The following is an 18,715-nucleotide window of genomic DNA, read 5'->3' on the forward strand; positions in this document are numbered from 1 at the left end:
GACATGGCGGAGGGGCAAAAAGGCTAAGAGTTCATAGCAAAAAAAAAAGAAGAGGAAAAAAAAATTACAACCTATATGAAGAAACAATCCATGGTCAGGGAGAATCAGCTGTCTCCAAAAACAGGAAAACTGATACTCCAGGAACTTGATTCAATAGAACTAATAGCTCAAGATAGAATTATCTGAAGAGACTACAAAAGGAATATGTTTAAAATAATTAAAGCAATAAAAGAAGGATTAGAATACGTAATGAAAGAATAGGACACAATGGGAAAGAAACATGCAGATTTGAAAAAGAAACAAGAGAACTAGAAATGAAACATGTCATCATTGGAATTAAGACCTCAAAAGACAGGTTAATTAGCAGAGCAAAAGGATTTGAAACAAATGGATATGAGGAAAATGTCCAAGATACGGCCTGGAGAGATAAAGAGATGAAAAATTAGAGCTTAGGAGAGATAGAGGAGGCAGCAGTGAGACAGCCCAACAGTTTGGCGCTCCAATAGGAGAGAACTGGGAGAATGAAGGAAAGGAGATATTTGAAGAGATATGCCTGAGAATTTTCCAGAACTGATAAAGAACATGAATCCTTAGCTTGAAGAAGATGTATACCTCTGGGGAGCCAACAGTATGAATAAAAATAACCCCACACCCAGACACATCCTAGGGAAACCGCAGAGCACTGCAATGACAAAGTCCAGAACACAACGGAAAAACATTCTCAAACTGCTGAAGGAGAATGACTGAAAACCTCGAATTCCATCAGCAGCTAAACCACCAACCAAGCGTGAGAGCAAAATAAAGGCATCTTCAGACAAGTAAAACATTTAAGAGTTGATCACTTCATAGACCCTTCTGGAAAGAGCCACTAAAAAAAGACCCCTCGGGCTTCCCTGGTGGCGCAGTGGTTGAGAGTCCGCCTGCCGATGCCGGGGACACGGGGTCGTGCCCCGGTCCCAGAAGATCCCACATGCCACGGAGCGGCTGGGCCTGTGAGCCATGGCCGCTGAGCCTGCACGTCCGGAGCCTGTGCTCCACAACGGGAGAGGCCACAACAGTGAGAGGCCCGCGTACCGCAAAAAAAAAAGACCCTTCAAGAACAATGAAGCCAAACCAAGAAGGGAGAAGTGAGAGGCAAGAGGTGGGAGCAAAGAAACCAGTCAACGTGAGTTACATTTCCATTTAGATGACAGTCACTGTACAAAACAACTGCAATAGTAAAGCAGGGGCACCTAAATCCCAAAATGGCGCGAGGCGTTTACTGGAGTTAAGTTTTACGCACCCCTCAGGTTCCTGTGGTGCAGCCAATCTCCCAGATCTTCTGCTGTGTCTCCCTGCCCCTCCGCCACCATCACACGGACGGACAACCCAACTAGGTACCCAAGTACACTGAGCACTCTCCCGGGCCACAGCTCGGCCCAGCAGCCACATACCTGGAGTTTCTGGCTAATCCCTCAGCTTCTGGATTTGGATGAAAACCACATGGCCCCCGGGTGGGCTCCGGCATTCCCAGCAGCCACTGAAAGGGCTAGACTACATGGTCTGGAAGTCGCGGGGGAGTTACTGCTCCACGGGGGAAGACTCTGACCAAGGGGAAATTAGAGACAGGGAGGTTGTGTAGAGAAATTCCCCCTCCTTGCTGACTACTCTGAGACGTGCTCTCTTCCTGTTACCCATCAGGAGAAGCCCTGAATACCAAGGGGATGCACCTGTGAAGAACCCGCTGGGCTCTTTGCAATTGACCGGAAGCTGAGGTCAGCACAGCAGCCATGACTTAGCATAACGAAGACCAGTGGTTTTCAAAGTGTGGGTCCCATTCCAGTAGCACCAGCATCACCTGGGAACCTGTTAGAAATTCAAATTCCCCAGCTCCACCCCAAACCTTCTGAATCTGAGACTCGGAGCCTGGGGCCCAGGAGTCTGCATGGTAACAAGTCTTCCAGGTGATTCTGAGATTAGGTTACCAGGTGTTCAATAACGTATTTGCATGAACGGTGCATTGTAATTACAGTGGCATCTATGGCACCTGTGATAAACATTAATCCTACTCACTAAATATCTCTGGCCCTCTGCCTTCAAGACCCGCCAGAGCCCTCTTCTCTCTGCCAAGCCAACCAGCAACATTGCTCCATCAGCCTGGGTCCTGGGGTGAAACTGACAAAAAGCAGACCCCGGCTGGCCCACAATGGACAAGTAATATGAACAAGAAATAAAATCTTATTGTTTTAAGCCACTGGGATTTGGGTGTTGTTTATCACCGCAGCATAACCCAGCTCATCCAGCCTGACATGGGCCAATATTTTCAAAGAACAGAGCTTCCCGAAATGCTCACTGCCCTATCTCGCAAGAAAAGAGAAAGAAGGAAATGTGTTGTACCCACTGATCTTCAGGAAATGTTTGATGCTTGGGCAACCAAGAGCGACCAGGACTCAGCTGTCTCTGTAGATAATGGGAGGGGACAGGCAGCTCTGGTGCAGATGGTTCTAGAAGGGCTGCCAAGGGCTCTGGGATGAGGGCGGCAGTTCTGGGTCAGAGGAAATGGTACAAAGAGGAGGAAAAATAGGCCACCCTGCATCTGTACCAAGCTTTACACTTTCCAGGACACTCTCACTCATTGTTCATCTTTCCTCCTTCCATGCACAGGGATGAGCCATCCTATGCCACAGTGGGTCCAGAGAGGCAAAGGGACTTGCCCAAGATTGCACAGCAAACTGGTGGCAGAGTCAACCAAGGTTTTCACTCCCAGGCAAGCGTCCTCCTAGCACCTGCCAAGAAACAGCCTCCAGGAAGGTGGTTTTGGAGGGAGGTCGATGTCCCCCTGTCCCTTCTCAGAGCACAGGTGACGCTCTTGTACAGGGTCCTGAGGACTCTGGCATCAAATGGGTTCTCACCAGGTTCTTGTGAACTTGGAGGTTTCTGGCCTCCAAGGGGTGGAGAGGGAGGAATGGAGGTTCAGGGGCTACAGGGCAGCAGCTCATGAGTGCTCCCAGGTTTACAAGCTTCTCATCTGGCACCTAGCACCCTGGGCACCGTCCTTCACCCTCTCACTACCATTTCTCCCTCTCACAAGTTCCCAGACCCTGGGGTCTCCCCTGTCTCGTAGAGCGACAACAAAGCTCGTGGGGGACTGGCTGGTTCCCTCTCCCTTTCCTCCCATCACAATAAGCAGGACAGAGTCCTGGTAACGGCTGACACTCACCTGTTACGGGTTAAATTGTGTCCCCCTAAAATACATATGCTGAAGTCTAACTCCCGGCAACACAGAATGAGACCTTATTTGGAGACAGGGGTCTCACAGAGGTAACCAAGTTAAAATGAGGTCATCAGGCTGGGCCCTAATCCAATATGACTAGTATCCTTATAAAAGGGGAAATTTAGAGACAGACATTCACAGGGAGAAAGCCATGTGAAGAAGAGAGCTATGGGGCCACAAGCCAAGGAACTACCAGAAGCTAGGAGAGGGGCTTGGAAAAGATCTTGGCTCCCATATGGTCCCTCAGAAGGAACCAACCCTGCTGACACCCTGATTGTGGACTTCTAACCTCCAGAACGGGGAGACAATAAACTCCTGCTGTTTAAGCCACCTAGGCTGTGATGCTCTGTAACTCTTTACCCTGTAACTTCCTGATCCTATTCCGTGTTCCCCCTTCTTCCTAAAATCACCTCCACTGACATCCCTCTCTGCACTGCATCCCCTCAGTGTCAATCAGCACATGACTTACAGTGCCCTAGCACCGAGCTGGTACCCAGGAAGATATAGAAATGAATTTGAAGTAGAGACAGTTGGAGGCATCAAAGAATCTAGACCGAGTGTGTGGCCCCAGATTCAAGTCCTAGCCCTGCCGCTGTTGTGCTTTGGGAACCTGGGAGAAGCCCCTTCCTCACTCTGGACGTCAGTGTCTCACCTGTACTGTGATAAGGTTGAATTAAATGATCTGAGTTTCCTTCCAGCTGTGAAATTCTGCAGTTCTTGGTCAAGATAATACGTGTTTGCGATCATTTTTGTACTCTTCCCTAGAAGTTTTTTTTTTTTTTTTTTTTTTTTTTTTTGCGGTACGCGGGCCTCTCACTGTTGTGGCCTCTCCCGTTGCGGAGCACAGGCTCCGGACACGCAGGCTCAGCGGCCATGGCTCACGGGCCCAGCCGCTCCGCAGCATGTGGGATCTTCCCGGACCGGGGCACGAACCCGTGTCCCCTGCATCGGCAGGCGGACTCTCAACCACTGCGCCACCAGGGAAGCCCTTCCCTAGAAGTTTATTCTTGTAACCTCACCCTAGGGTCCACTTGCTTCATGAACCTCTTTCCTCACTCCCATGACCACCTAGACTCTGACTAGTCCCTACCCATTTCCCTTGATCAGGCCCCATCAGTTAACATGCCTGCAAAGCAGAATGAGAAGGCAGTTAATAAATACTGGGTTGAAACACCCTTCAAGGGCTTCCTCTTCTGTCTGTAGCGGATTTCTCCTTAACACTCAGCAAGAGGGCGTGGCTAAAAGACAGCCCCTCCTCTTTAGTCCTTTATACACCCTACTTTATAGAGTTGCCTGTCAAAGCACCGACAACACCCTGTTGCACGTATTCGTGAACCAGACCACCTCCTCCCACCAGGTCGCAGGCTCCCCGAGGCAGGAACCATCTCTCTCTTGCATCTACGTTCCCCAGCATTTGCATAATAGGAAGCAACAAATATAAATGGAGTGGATAAACATGGGCATATGGCAGAAGCTCTTCACCATGGGTTGGAGGACCCTTAAGGGTTTCAAGGGGTCCATGAACCCACTGAAATTGTGTGCAAAGGACTGTGTGTACGTGTAGGTTTTTCTATGTCGTGCGCATTTTCCCATGGAGAGGGTCCGTGGAGCCCTGAGAAATTAAAAGAAAAGCCAAGGCTGAAAAGATGTTAAGACCCAAAGCCATGAAGCAGGGAGGTGACATTTATTAAGCCCCTACCCTGTGCTGTGCCTGGTGGTGTAGGTGTTACTAGTCCTACTTTGCAGGAATGGAAACTGACGTTCTGAGAGGTGACATCTTGGTTCATGAAGAGAGAAGCAGCCCGTCCAGGGTGGTTCAGAGCAGACTCTGGAGCCATGAGCCTAGGTTCAAATCCCAATACTATCACTTTCTAGTTTCTTGGTCAAGTTACTTAAGTTGCTCTGCGACTCAGTTTCCCCATCTGTAAAATGGGAGAAATGAGGGTACCTACCCCAGAGGGCTGTTGTGAGGAGTTGATGTGTTAACGTATGTAAAGTGATCAGAATGGTGCCTGGCATGGGGTGTGTACCCTGAAGGCGATGACGAGGAGGGTAAAGAGGAAGATGCTGGGACTGGCAGAGCTGAGCTGCAAACCCAGGCCTTGCCCTTCAGTGCCATTACTGCCAGCACCCAGCATGCCACAACGCCCCATCTCGCTGCTGAAACTCTCCTGTGCCCTCCTAGGAAAAGCCTTCAGACCTGAAAGTGGCTTTTCTAGCTTGGCTCCCTGGAGGTGGACAGGTCTGTGACACCAGTTCGGCAGGCAGTCCCTGGCCGTCATAGAAGGAGTATGTGGGAGGTTATAAGCGACCTTTCCCGGCCAGCAACACAGAGCCTGTACAATCAGGACACTCTGCTTCTGCTCTGCTCTTCATTTTCCAAGAGCTTTCCCAACATCCACGAATAGAAATTAGAAAGGGGATGCGCTCATCCATTCCCGGAGCCCCACGCTGACGTCCAAAATCCCTTTATCATTTCCCTGAGTCCATCGCTGCGCCCTGAGCTCCAAAGGGCCACTCACAGCCATCCTGCTCAGGCTTTATAGATCCCGTGTCCCACCCCACACCTGACTTTCACTCTGCTTCGAGCAGACAGAGCAGCAGCAGTAAAGCCTTCAACCTGATCTCACTTCTACACCTGGGCCCCCCAGTAACCCCATCCCAGGTGAAGTGTCAGCCACGGCCTTGTTCCAGCCCAGTCTTCTGCCCTGCTCCTGGGAAACAGCCTTTTGGGGTTTGCTTTGGGTGAGTATCTTTGTATCTTTCCTGCGAAACCATCACTATTGCACTTATTCTCGAGAGCACTTTTCATTTATTCCTGTAATGCAATTAGAATCGAGTTTCTTTAGCATTAGGGGAGATGTAACGTCAGTAGGGGAAAACTGTCATTTCATTCCCAACGTCGATATGCCCACTCTGCCCAAATTCTCTCTCTGGTGCTAGCTTGCTCTACCCTCCCGAATGGCAAGGAGAATACTAAAAAGGAGATTCACTCTCCAAATCTGCCTCCAAATGAAGGGGCAGAAGCTCTGGGGCTGGATTCTCCTCTGTCATTAAACGGGGGCTCCTAGCTACTCTGACACTCTCCTGCAGTTGAGGGAACCCCTAATGCCCAATGGAAAGCTTCACACTGGCCCCGTCTACTGTTCAATGGTGAGTGGGAAAGAGTCCTCTAGACTCTGACAACAGGGCCCTACAATCATCCTCCCAGAGAGGTTGAGTGACTTGCCCGAAGTAACATGCCTGGGAAGATGGGACCAGAACCCAGATCTGCAGGCTCCTGGGTGTCTCCTACTGCATGACAATGCCCTCCACCCAGAGGGCCTGTGGCTGCCAGAAACTTAGCCCTTATCTCCCTGGGGGCACTAAGGCTTCAGTTTTCTGTAGACAAACAGGGGAAGAGATGACATGAATCTTTTATGCACCCACCTTTTCTTCAGTGTCTCCCAGTCCTTTTTGGAAATCCTCCCATTTACTGGAACCAGTTCCTTGTGAGCTTACTCTTGCCATCCTCCTTCTAGGTGCTACGATCTTGCTATCCAATGATCCCATCTTCCCTGCTTCCTCTCTTCCATCCATCCATCCATCTATCCGTGCATCTCTCCATCTCTCCATCCATTTATTCATTCACCTCTTCCTTCTTGAGCACCTCAGCTCTGCGCCAGGTGCTCAGCACTTCTTCCCCATTGCTCCTCAGAGCACCCACTCCAGAAGAATCCACTTCTCTCCTGACACCATCAAAGCCTAGAACTGATGTGCTAACATGCACCCTCTTAGGAGGTTAATCTGATAGACAAATCTGTGCTAATGCGTTTGCACCAGACCCATTATCCCCTCAGAACCGGCAGCAGGCAGTGATTTCTGGAGCCCTCAGGTCAGCTGAGGCCTGCTGCCCAGGGCCTGGATAACAGGCCTACCTCCCTTTCCCTTGTTCCCCTTCCCTCCCCTCCCCACTGCAGCCCCCACATACGTATGCAGAAGTCTCCGCTTTCGTAGTAGCCAGGACAGCACTGGGACCTCCGCCGGTACATGGTCCGGAGCCCACGCCGATATGCTGTCTTATAACTGATCCTACGGCACAGAAAAGAAAGCCACTTGAAAGTATTGAAAATCAATCACTCCTGTTAGAATGATATTCGTGTTAAACTATATCAAGGATGCCATTCAATAATTACTTTAAAATGCATGGCGGCTTCGAATATGATGGAACACAATAAAGAAAAATCGATGGTGGGATCTGGGCCATTGTGATGCAGAATGTATCACTGACAGGGCGGCAGCATCTGCTACACCTGCTGACTTCTCGCCAATCCCTTCAGAGCGATACTTAGAAGGGCTGCAGAAAATACTTTCTGGACAGTAACTGGGGACTTCTGAAAACCTCCAGACCCAGGGCTGGAGCAGCCCATGGGGTGACCTTGATAGGAATTGGGCCCTGAGAGTTTCTATGCCAACTGCCACCACCCCAACCATGATTGCTCATGGCCCTGTGGGGACTGGTCTACCCAGTTGGAGAACTGAAGCCAAGTCAGCAAAAGGACCCTCTGAGTCTGACTAGGTCCCAGACAGTAGATTAATCTCCCTCCCAACAAAAATAACAGCCCCTGGGAAAGAGCTTCGCATGCCATCTTGGGAAGGCTCAGAACCAGCTCTGCAGAGGAAGAAGCTAATATCCAGAGAGCAGAAGCTCTGGTCGGGGAGTCAGAGACCTGGGTTCCAGTTCTTATGCTGACCTGAGTGTTGAGACGTGGTCCTGTGCCACAGAGATTTATAGGCAAAATCACTCAGTCCCTATCTGAGGCAGGTAGCATTATTACGCCCCCTTTATTTCTTTCTTAGAGTTTTTATTCTTATTTTGTTTTATGTACTCTCCCCCTTTGTTTTCTGGATGAGAAAACTGGGAAGTTAAATCACTTGTTCGAGGTCACACAGCTAATAAGTTTCAGAGGCAGAATTCAAACGCAAGTCACTCTAATTTCAAAGCCACTGGGCTTAACCTACTGCCCCGTGCCAGTTCCCAAGGGGTGGCTTTCTGGGCTAATGGGATGGCCATCATGAAGCAGTAGGACAAGGGAATGAATGGTGTGAGGACAGAGTCCTAAGGAGGGAGTCAGAATTGGGTACTGACAGGCAAAGCCCCTTCCTCACACATAAGGTCAAAATGGAGGAGATTTGAAGTGGCCATTGAAGACCAGAGAGAGCAAGTAACTTCCCAAGGTCAAGGTGTAACTTGGACTCAACCCAAGTCCTCGGGCCTTGAAGCCAGAGCTCTTTCACTTCCCCACCAGCACCCCAGAGGAGCCTGCCCTGTGGACCCCTCGTTGAGGGGCAGAGCCACGGGGTCCAGTCACTGGAGATGCCTATAGCCTGCTTTCCATGGAGGGTCAGCCCAACTTGGGCAGGGGGTCCTACAGCACAGGCTGGGGCAGCCCTACCAGTGCTTACAGCCCTCGCTTTATGACAAATGACAGTGCAGGACTCCAGGGAAATCTGTGATATTTGGGAATGTCACAAACTAAGGTCATTCTACTTTGTCAAAAATCCATAAGGGAAGGTAAGTAAGCCAGCCTCTAAGTGAAGCTACTTCCCCGGTACAGGAAGGCAGCTCCCGGCAATTTCAGTTGTATAAGCCTCCGAGATAAAGAATGACTCAGGGTTGACTAAGAAGTCACTCAATCCATGCCTCCCACCAAACAGAGTCATCCCCAAGCGCTTCCAGTGGAGAGGTGGTCTCAGAATCGTTAAAGCCTCCCTAGAGAAAGATGTCCCCCACTGCTTCTACCTTCCCATCCTTGCTGGCTCCTTTCCTCTGGAAGGAGAGGGAAGGGGCCAGGGACCAGGCTGCCATCAGAAGGATGCTGCGTTCCCACAAGCCATTCCACACTGAAGGAGACTCATGGTGCTGCTGTCAGTGTGCTCACCCTGGGTCATCAGGAAAGCTGCAAAGCCACTCAGTAAGTCAGCAAAATACTTCATGTTCCAGGAATGCAGCCTGTTTTAATAAGCAGCCACTCACTTACCCTTCCCCAGTGGTGACGGACGGCAGCGCCAGCCTCCAAGTACCCAGCAAAGCCACTCCTCAGAGCAAACTTGGCTCCGGCACAGGGCCTGACAGTCATGGAGGGAGCAGGACTTTTCCTTCTGCCTCTGCCTTTGACCAGGGCCACAGGCAGCTAACTTACTTGGTCAACTAGGGGAGGTTAAGGGGATGCAGTAATGGCTGAGTCATTCCTATCAGATCAACCCTCCTGCAAACAACTCTGCAATCTGGGTAAAATATAAAAGACAACTACCTGAAAAGCACTAGAGAGAGAACAAAGGCAGATGCTGGAGGGAAGGAGACACTTCGAAGAAGGGAATGACACCAGCAAAGGTGAGCCCAAGGGCAGGCCCCAGTCAATAATATTCCAGATGGCTAAAATTCAGATAGAGGACACACGGCCTTACTGGTCTGAAGAACCACAGGACAAGCTGAGGGTAGACCCAGCAACTAGAAAGTGACAGGAGAAACCCTAGAAAGGAGAGAGCCACAAGGAGGAAGCCCCATATTCTTTGTAAAATCTCTGCCCAAACTTCTGCCCCCTGAATTACACGTGTACAGGGCAGGTCCCAAGCAGTCCAGCAAAGGCTGAAAATATGAACTTTCAGAGTTTGGAAAACTGAGTTTAACCAAGTTAATTGGCTGCTTAAACAAACAAGCAAACAACAACAAATCTGGAGGAACACAAGAGAATTCAGTCTCTACAGTCTCTGCTGTTCATAATGCCCAGAATACAATTCAAAATTACTAGACACATTAAAGAAACTAGAAGATTGTACCTGTGTAAGAAGCAGTCAAGGAAGACCAACCCTGAGATGACCCAGATGTTGGAATTAGCAGACAAGGATTTTAAAGCAGCTATTATATCTATGCTCAGTGTTTCACAACAAGTTACTAGCAAAACCCGCAAAGAAAACCAGGACTTTGGCCTTCCAGCATAGAGCAAGTTTCCCCATCCCCATTTCTGTCCACCATGATTCCTGCATAACCTCGAAGAGTGACCAGGCCCACAAAGAGGAAGCAAAAATATCTGGAAACAACACAGATGCTCAGAAACTACGAAACGGGCCTACCAGGTAGCCTCTCTCTCACTCCCTCACTGACCCTTCATCTGCTGAATTTTCACCCCTCAAATAACAAAGCTACCTTGCCTGTATCTAATACCTCACTTTTCCCCACTTTCCCCTGCTCTTTTCACAGTATTTGCACATCCCTGACCCTGCAGGTAGGTAGGGCAAGGATCATTACACGTTTGATGAGTACACAGGGAGTCCCAAAATAGAGTGACCTGCGCAGGGTCATCCAAGAAAACATGTTTTCTCTTCCTTCCTCTCCTGTCTCCCTGGTGCCACGGGGGCATGGCATGATTTCCAGGAGGACTGCAGACAAGGAAGCAGAATTCCCACGTGCAGTCGTTCAGATGGAGTGCTTCCCATGGGCAGCCTGGCCAAGGTGCCAAGAGGTGCTGGTCTATAGCCTGCACCCTGTTCTCCAAGCCGGGTACGCTGCAAGGGGCTACATCTGCTCTGACGGGGGGCCCTCTGAGGTTGGATCTCCCCCAGGAGCAGACCCTGAGGCAAGGATTCAAAAGCAAGTAGCTTATCTGGGAGATGATCCTAAGAAGCACTGGGAGGGGTGTAGTAAAATGAGACAGGAAAGTAAAGGCAGCCAATTCAGGGTGTACTTTTGAGCAGCTTCCCACCGTGGGTGACTGAGGTTCCATCCCACTGGGGACCACAGATATGTGCAGAACATGCCTCAGAGTTGGGTCAGGAACTTCTTACCCTAAGGGTAAGGAAGCTGGCGTATTTTTCCACTAACTCCCCATCTGTCATTGGGTGAGGGATGCCCTCCAAGGGCAGTAATTCTCTAGCACTTCTAGCCTGCCCTGCCCATAAGCCGCTCTGACTATAAAGAAGCCCTCAGCAGAGTCTCTCCCGTGAGTACCAAGAGTGGGTACCAAGGGGATGCAGGCGGTGCACTGACTCCATCTGCTAGGGGGGCAGGAAGGTGAGCCTGAGGGCCTGCCTCTTTCCCCCCACTCACCATCTGAGAGAGGTACTCACCGATGCCTGGTACACTTGAACCAGTTGAGGATGTCTGTGCATCGCGTGTAGTAGATCTGATCAAAGGGGTGTGCGTACGATTCCTGGACGGTCACGGCATAGCTGAGAACCAGACAGGAGATGGAAGCTGTGGTCAGCCCTTGGGAGGCAGAGCTGATATTCAGGATGGGGTCTCCCTCCCCAGGGGAGCCAGGCCCCACAGCCAAGTGTCCAGGGGCTCCAACCCCCCCCCCACCCCAACCCCACTCTCCTCCTCCTGCCCTGGGTACTCTCCGCATTCAAACCTCCCTGACTCCAGGCTAGATCCAGGGCACACCCCTTACTGTCCTGTGGCCCAGCTCGCTTTCCGAAGTTCTGGTTCATTTGTTCATTTAACAGAGAATGAATAAAGGAGGGTTTCCATTTATTCTATGTGGCTCTGGAAAGCCCAAAGCTAGTATGTTTTAAAATACTTAATGTTTGCTCAGATCTTTACGGTCTTCAGAGCACATGCATGGAAGCTGATCTTTGCAGCAACTCTATGAAATAAGTGGTCCCATTTTACAGATGAAGAAAGGAAGGCTTAGAGGCAGCTTGTCCAGGCCACACAGCTGGTACCAATAACTGTTAATACTTGAACGCCCTGTGTTAAATGTTTTAAGCCCTCTTAATCCTCACACAATCTTTTTTTTTTAATTTCTCATTATTATTATTATCTTTTGGCTGCGTTGGATCTTCATTGCTGCACGTGGGCTTTTCTCTAGTTGTGGCGAGCAGGGGCTACTCTTTGTTGCAGTGCGCAGGCTTCTCATCGTGGTGGCTTCTCTTGTTGCGGAGCACAGGCTCTAGGCAACCGGGCTTCAGTAGTTGTGGCTCGCGGGCTCAGTAGTTGTGGTTCACGGGCTCTAGAGCGCAGGCTCAGTAGTTGCGGCGTGCGGGCTTAGTTGCTCCGCGGCGTGTGGGATCTTCCTGGACCAGGGCTCGAACCCGTGTCCCCTGCATTGGCAGGTGGATTCTTAACCACTGCACCACCAGGGAAGTCCCCTCACGCAATCTTGTAAGGTAGGTGGTGGCATTGTTATCCTCATTTTACAGATGAGGGAACTGAGCATCAGACACGTTAAGTGACTTCCCCAAGGTCACCCATTACCCTCTGCTTTATTATGTCTCTAGTATAGCTGCGGATGCAACGAGGACATGCCCCTGGACCTCCTGATTGAAGTGGTATCTTGTTACCTGCCTGTTAACTGTAAACCTGGACCAGGGGGTAGAAGCCACAGGGAAGCAGCTCCCAGCTTTATCAAAATAAGCCTTTCCACCTGCCCGTGCTGGCAGGAGAGGTATGCAAAGGCAGTCAGGCCAGGGTGTAAAGTGAGGACTCACACTTCCTATGCAGGCTGGGAGAGGACCTCTGCTGAGATTTTAGGGATTAATTTTTATGTCAGTTGGTATTATTCAGTGTTTTTCCCCAGAAGGCTCACTCACTTGGTCCAGATGGCCAGGTCCAGGCTATAAAAGCCCGTCTGCTTTGCCTGAGAAAACTGTCGGTTTACTTGCAGGGGGGCTGGGGCAGGCCAGCCCCCCGAGTGGGTCTCTAGCAGGCTCTCTGCTGCCAGAAATGTCAAAGGTCTAGAATTCAGAAAGAGGAAGCCAGGAGCAGTCAGCAATGCACATGTACTCAGGGTGGTGGGAAATTCTGTTTCTCTGAAGCACGGAGGATGTGAGAAGGGTCCTTGCTGAGCCTCTACCAGCCGGCACATCAGAGATGTGCGTCAGAGGCACATGTCTATGCAGACATGGCCTGAACCCATTTCATCTCCAGGCTTGGAGAAACTGAGCTCGACACCCGCCCCTGGCGTCCCAAAACCCCTTCCAACTCTGAAAATCTATGACCCTGGGCTCCTGCATCTCTACTGAGTCTCTCACTTAGAGGCAGGATAAGAGTACAGCGGCTCTGGGTCAAGTTTGAACCCTGTCACTTGTTAGCAGCCTGTCCTTAGATATAACACTTAGCTGGTATAAGCTTCCATTTCCTTACCTGTAAACCTATGATAACTATTACCAGGGACTTCATATCATTATTGCAAGGATTAGGATGGCAGTGATAGTGTCTGTCTCTCAGAGTGGTGGGAAGGTAAAGCAAGATAACACAGGTAAAATGCTCAACACAAGATAATACACATAAAATGCTTAACAGGTACACTGTCAGTGTCTAATAGATGCTGGCCATCATCATTATATGACTGGCAGTGACACACCTCCTTGCCAGGCACCGAGGGATAGTTCCTCCCTGACCATAATACGGGATGGGGAGAAAGACCACACACAGACCAGACTCCCTGCCTTTGTTAAGCACCTGGGGGAATCAGGCACCCCTTGTAGCACAGACAGGGACAGTGGGTGCTCAGAGAAAGGGCAACAGCCCAACAGAGACGGTGGGGAGGGTGTCATGGGGAACAGATCCAGCTCTGCGGGGGTGCCCTGAGCCAAGCGAGTCAGGCAACCAGAACTTGAACCAACTCCAAGTCCCCGGGTGAAGCGTGTGCCCCTGGGTTCATAGCTGGGTGGTTTAACACGCTCATTTGCCAACACGCTAACGAGGGGCCAGATTAATCTTGTAAAGCTGGGCTTTGCTAGCCAGGGGAGGTCCTTCTGCTGGGTTTTATGGTGGAGGGGCGTAATTAACGAGGAGCCATCCAGAAGCACTAATCCAGCTGGGAAATTCTCCCTAAGCGGTCTCCAGGGACCAGGGTGTGTTTCTGGAACGACACAGACTAGACTCATCTGCGTGTAGATGGCAATGGAGCTCAGCTGGAAGAACCAAGAAGGAGGAGGCGCCTGGTGGCACAGGGCATCACACAAGACCTCCTCCCTAGGGGCAGGAGAAGCCCCAGACCTCCTCTTAGCTGCTGGAATCTCTCCCTGTCCTCCCATCAAAGCAGTAACTTCAGCTGATAGCCCGAACAGCCTGAAACGCCGGCTCAGTGCAGGTTCGGATCAGAATATTTCCACATGCCAAACGTATTCATGTCGGGCAGGTTTAGAAAATTAGTGAGTTTGGTTTAAGTTTGAACTGATCCACTGGTGCAAATGGCGCTCAGAGAAAAGGGAAGTCAGGGTGGGCCCTACCATCAGGGAAGGCTTCCTGGAGGAGAGGTTGGAGGCACTGGGAAAGGCAGAGGTGAGCAGACAGGAAGGAGGCGTTCCAGAAGCCGGGGTACAGCACAGACTTCGGCAGGAAGCAACGGAGTCCCAGCTGGGAAAGGTGGATGAGACGGGGATTGCTGAGACTGAAGTCTGCAAACCAAAGACTCATGTGGGAGTCATCTGCTTTCTCCCTCACTCACTGGGAAATAAAGGTTTACATTCACCAAAACTAGAAGAGGTAAGGGGCCTGGATCACCACAGAATCATGTGGAAAGCTTATGAAAACTGCATATGCCTAGGCTCTACCCCAGACCTACGGAATCAGAGTCTCTGCGGAGAGGACCCAAGAGAATCTGCTTTTCACCAGCACTTCAGGGCGCCTGATGTGCAATAAAGTCTGTGATAACTGTTCCTGCAAAGCTGGAGTTGTTAACAAGGAAAGACAATAATTGAGCTTCATGGTACGCAAAGCCCTTTCATGAAACTGGTGCCTTGATCATCCAACAAGCCTGTGAAGCAGGGGTAACGATTCTCCCCACTTTACAGAGGCAGAGGTAGGCTCCGAGGGGTTCAGAGACATCCCCAAAGTCACAGGGCTAACAGACGGAAAACTCCAGACTGGTGTGAACCAAGGTCTCATCACTGATCTCGTGTTCTTCCCACTTCACCAAAAAGGAGCACACTGGTGGCAACGTTGCCTTCCGCTCCAGCCTCAACTCTGTCGGGACCCCTCGTGGAGCACCCGGTCACTGGAGACCACGCTGGTGTGGGCACCATCCCTCTGCCTCCCAGCCAGTCCCGCCAGGCCCTGGGTGAGGGGACTTTCCCTGCCGTGGGGCTGGGGCATTCACCCTCACAGGCATGGAGCATGGCCCTCCCCACTCACCTGCCCTCCTCCACCATCCGCTTCCCCCATCGGGCGCTCATCTTAATTTTATTTATTTGATTTATTAACATCTAAGTGACAGAGTCATCCTGGTCAGCATGGTCAATCAATTCCAGGATATAATTTGGTTTTTCCTGATTGGGTCTCTGGTCACTGTCTTTCTGCTCACCAAAATCGATACTTTCACCTTGTGCTTCAAAGTCAGGCCATCTGCAGAGCCCCGGCCTGTTCCCCCTGGACCTAGTGCCGCAGCCAGAATGCAGCTGCCCTTCCCCTGTCAGCCCTCTCTAACCCCACCAGATCAGAAGCAGCAGGGCCCCCTCACCTACCCTGCTCGGGGCAGGCTGCCGGCTGCCCTGCACATCTGAGCTGCTGCATCGTTGCCAGTCCTGGGAGACCAGGAAGGCATCGTGGCATTGGAGCACAACTCATCTGGACCCCAGTCTCTCACTGCACCCCGCCTGTCTGGGGATGGGCACTGAGCCTCTCTGGGCCTCTACTTCCTCATCTGTAAAATGGCTGTAAGCGCAAATGCAGGGAGGAATACTGTCAACTACCAGACCGCATCATTCGCGTTGCCTGTCACTCAACGCCCCCACCCTGACCCCCAGAGCGCTGAGTCTCAGAGAGAATCTACACAGCTTTGGCCCACCTTTCAGCATCTGTGCTGTGTCCCCAGCTGGACTGCAGGCCCTTGGTGGACAGCTTCCGTACCTCCTGCCTCTGCTTTTGTCCCAACAGTGCCAAGCCCAGGGTGAGGCCCCGAGGGAGTGCCTGGCTGTCCAAGAACCGCATCTTACCTCTCCCAGTGGCTGCACACGTTGGGGTCCTCGGGGTTGAGGGAGAGGACGGTTTGCAGGAGGGAGAAGACAAGGAGCCCTGCCACCGAGAGCGCCATCCTGGGCCCTGCGCGGGAGAACAGAGGAGGCAGCGTCATTAATCAGACCGTCTTCCCAGGCATCTGTTTGGGGCCATGACTCCTCGTGTGAGGCGGCGGAAGGGGCTCGCTAAGCTGCGAAGTTTCCCATCGTCATCGTGTAATGAGCAGCTGATATTTCACACTTGCAGGCTTTGACTAACACCGTAACACTTCACCACTTCTGAGTAACCGGGCAGTGGGAAGGCTGAGTCAGGGAAACATTGAAATTTTAGGCCAGAGCTTCTGAAAGTTTTTTTGGTTCATGGACTTGGAGAATCTAATGAAAGTTACAGACCTTCTCCCCCACAAAATGCACACACGCACGATACTTGGCTGTGATTTCAGGGTGCCCTCAGGCCCCTGAGCCCATCCTTGGACCAAGAAGCCCTGATCTTCTACCTTAAGGACAACACCCTCCCCCTGTCCCTTCTCCCTCATGTGCTTTGCCCATTCACTTCCTCTCTCTACTCCCTCCTTCAATGAAGACAGAGAAAAAAGGTGTCTGGTATGGCCCTGGGGACAGGTAAGCTGAGAAAACCCTTCTTAGCAGCTCTGGTCCAACAAGCCACCCAGAAGGCTGGTCCTTGCTTTTCTTGTTCCCATGGGCTATCAGCCACTGACACCCAGGGTGATGATCTCTGCACGTCATACCAAACCGGGGGCGAAGGGCTTGGATAGCCTGGTAAAGGGCTTTGAGGAATCAGCTTGTGGAGTCTGATCCTGGCCCCTGAAGTGACAGCCTGAGTCAGGGGTTAAGTGGGCCTCCACAGCTACCAAGCCCCTTGGTCCTTGAATTGAGGATTCCCCAACCAAGGGCTCCTCATAGAGGCAGAGAACCATTAAGGTGGGAACGGCTGAAATGACCTCCGAGACTCCTTCCTGTCCGGGACTCCGTGGTCCTACAGCCTTAGAGAACTGCCCAAGGGTTCCCACCTGGTGAGGGTGCAGGGGGCCCCAGAGCCACCCCCAGGGGACCTGCAATTCATGTGTGCTGAAACATCAGCTACAGACTGAACAAACACTATGACTCAGAAAGATAGCACTATATTTCCCGTGTTCACAGATGCGATCGTGATTTGCTTAAAAGCTTTACTGAATTCAAAGGACCTTTTATTCTCAATCAGCCACATTAAAAAAAAGCAGCTTCTAACAACTGGGGGCAGGGATGGTATAGAAACTCTTTTGACATTGGAAAGGGGTCCCCAGGATTGAAACGGTTGAGGATTTCTAGTCCATTGACCTGGAGTTTACCGACGAGAAGCACCTTCTTGGAGACAAGGAAGCGTAACATGGATGTTGCACACGCCCCCATTTGTACTCCGAGGGAAGCTAAATGGAGCGCCTGCCTTTGTGAAAGGTTAAACTCTCCCCTCCCAGCCCCAATAATTTCCTTGTTAAACTCTTTCTCAGCAGCTCCTTCAAAGATAAACAAATTGTCACAAGTTCTGTGTAACCATGGGGGTCCAAATGATGATTAATGAGGTTTTTCTGTCTGAGATCTGGACATAATCTGGCTAAATGGATTCTGAAAATCGGTTAAGAAAGAGAAAAGCAATTCTGGTGCTTCTGCACAATTTGCATTCTGGGAGTTGCAAGTCACAGCCGCTCCTAACTCCCCCATACGCTCACCCCACCGGCCCCCAGGCCTCGGAGGCCCCACGAGCACCTGGACAGAGGGCGCCGCACTCACTGGACCCTACACAGCGCTAGGGCTGCCGGTCATTTCAACACATTCTCCTCAAAGAGAAGGCGAGACCTTCACCTTTGGGAGGGGCAAGAGCCTGCCCAAGACATGGCATTGAGTTTGGAGGATGGGCATCTTCTTCCAGGTGAGGGTTGGGCTGATCAGACATCAAAAAAATCAAGTAACGAAATAAACGAAGGGACAGCAGCGCTGAAAGGCATAGAGTCTGAACGCAAACTGCAGAGAATGCCTCATCTTGATTCTCTCCACGGCCCTGTCTCGTTACTTTGGCCGCTCCTGTAATCTCCAGCATTCTCCCGAGAAGACCCCCTGGCCACATCTTCAAACTTACGAAGCTTAGAATATCAAAGGGTGAGGCCACCTGGACTAGAGGAGACTATGCCTCTGGCCCCTTTTAATCCTTGTGATGGAAGAGGGGTGGCAGATGGAGGTAACTAGGATCGCAGCTATAATTTGGGAGATCTGCTGAAATCTTTGTGAAAACCTTTCTCTCTGAGTCACATCTGGACAGGACAGTTTGGCTGACTCCCACTGGGCAGTGAGATACCCGGGCACCAGGGCACAGAGAGGGTAACAGGTGTGTGGATAAGCACACAGGAGGTGGAAATGGATGTGGGAGCACAGGACACCGCCAGCCAGGTGGCATTTACACAGTCTGAGGCCTCACTCCTCCATTACTGTGTGTGTGTCAAGGCTACCGAGCAGGGAATGCTCCCCAGG

General features: G+C 51.1%; 1 protein-coding gene across 2 annotated transcripts in view; it reads right to left on the minus strand.

Annotated features, from left to right (window-relative positions):
* MEGF11 (multiple EGF like domains 11) overlaps positions 1-16,272 on the minus strand; it is a 237,112-nt gene extending 220,840 nt beyond the window's left edge. The window contains exons 1-3 of one of the 2 annotated variants that reach the window (XM_060152435.1): positions 16,172-16,272; positions 11,360-11,461; positions 7,224-7,324 (exon numbers count right to left, since the gene is read on the minus strand). In XM_060152435.1, coding sequence (XP_060008418.1) covers positions 7,224-7,324; positions 11,360-11,461; positions 16,172-16,269 — 301 coding nt within the window. In that variant the 5' untranslated portion in view covers positions 16,270-16,272. The remainder of the gene's footprint in view (positions 1-7,223; positions 7,325-11,359; positions 11,462-16,171) is intronic. The other variant, XM_060152426.1, reaches the window with a different exon arrangement.
* Between the last annotated feature and the right edge of the window lie 2,443 nt (positions 16,273-18,715).

Source organism: Lagenorhynchus albirostris, chromosome 1 (genome assembly GCF_949774975.1).
Source record: "Lagenorhynchus albirostris chromosome 1, mLagAlb1.1, whole genome shotgun sequence".
Taxonomy (NCBI): domain Eukaryota; kingdom Metazoa; phylum Chordata; class Mammalia; order Artiodactyla; family Delphinidae; genus Lagenorhynchus; species Lagenorhynchus albirostris.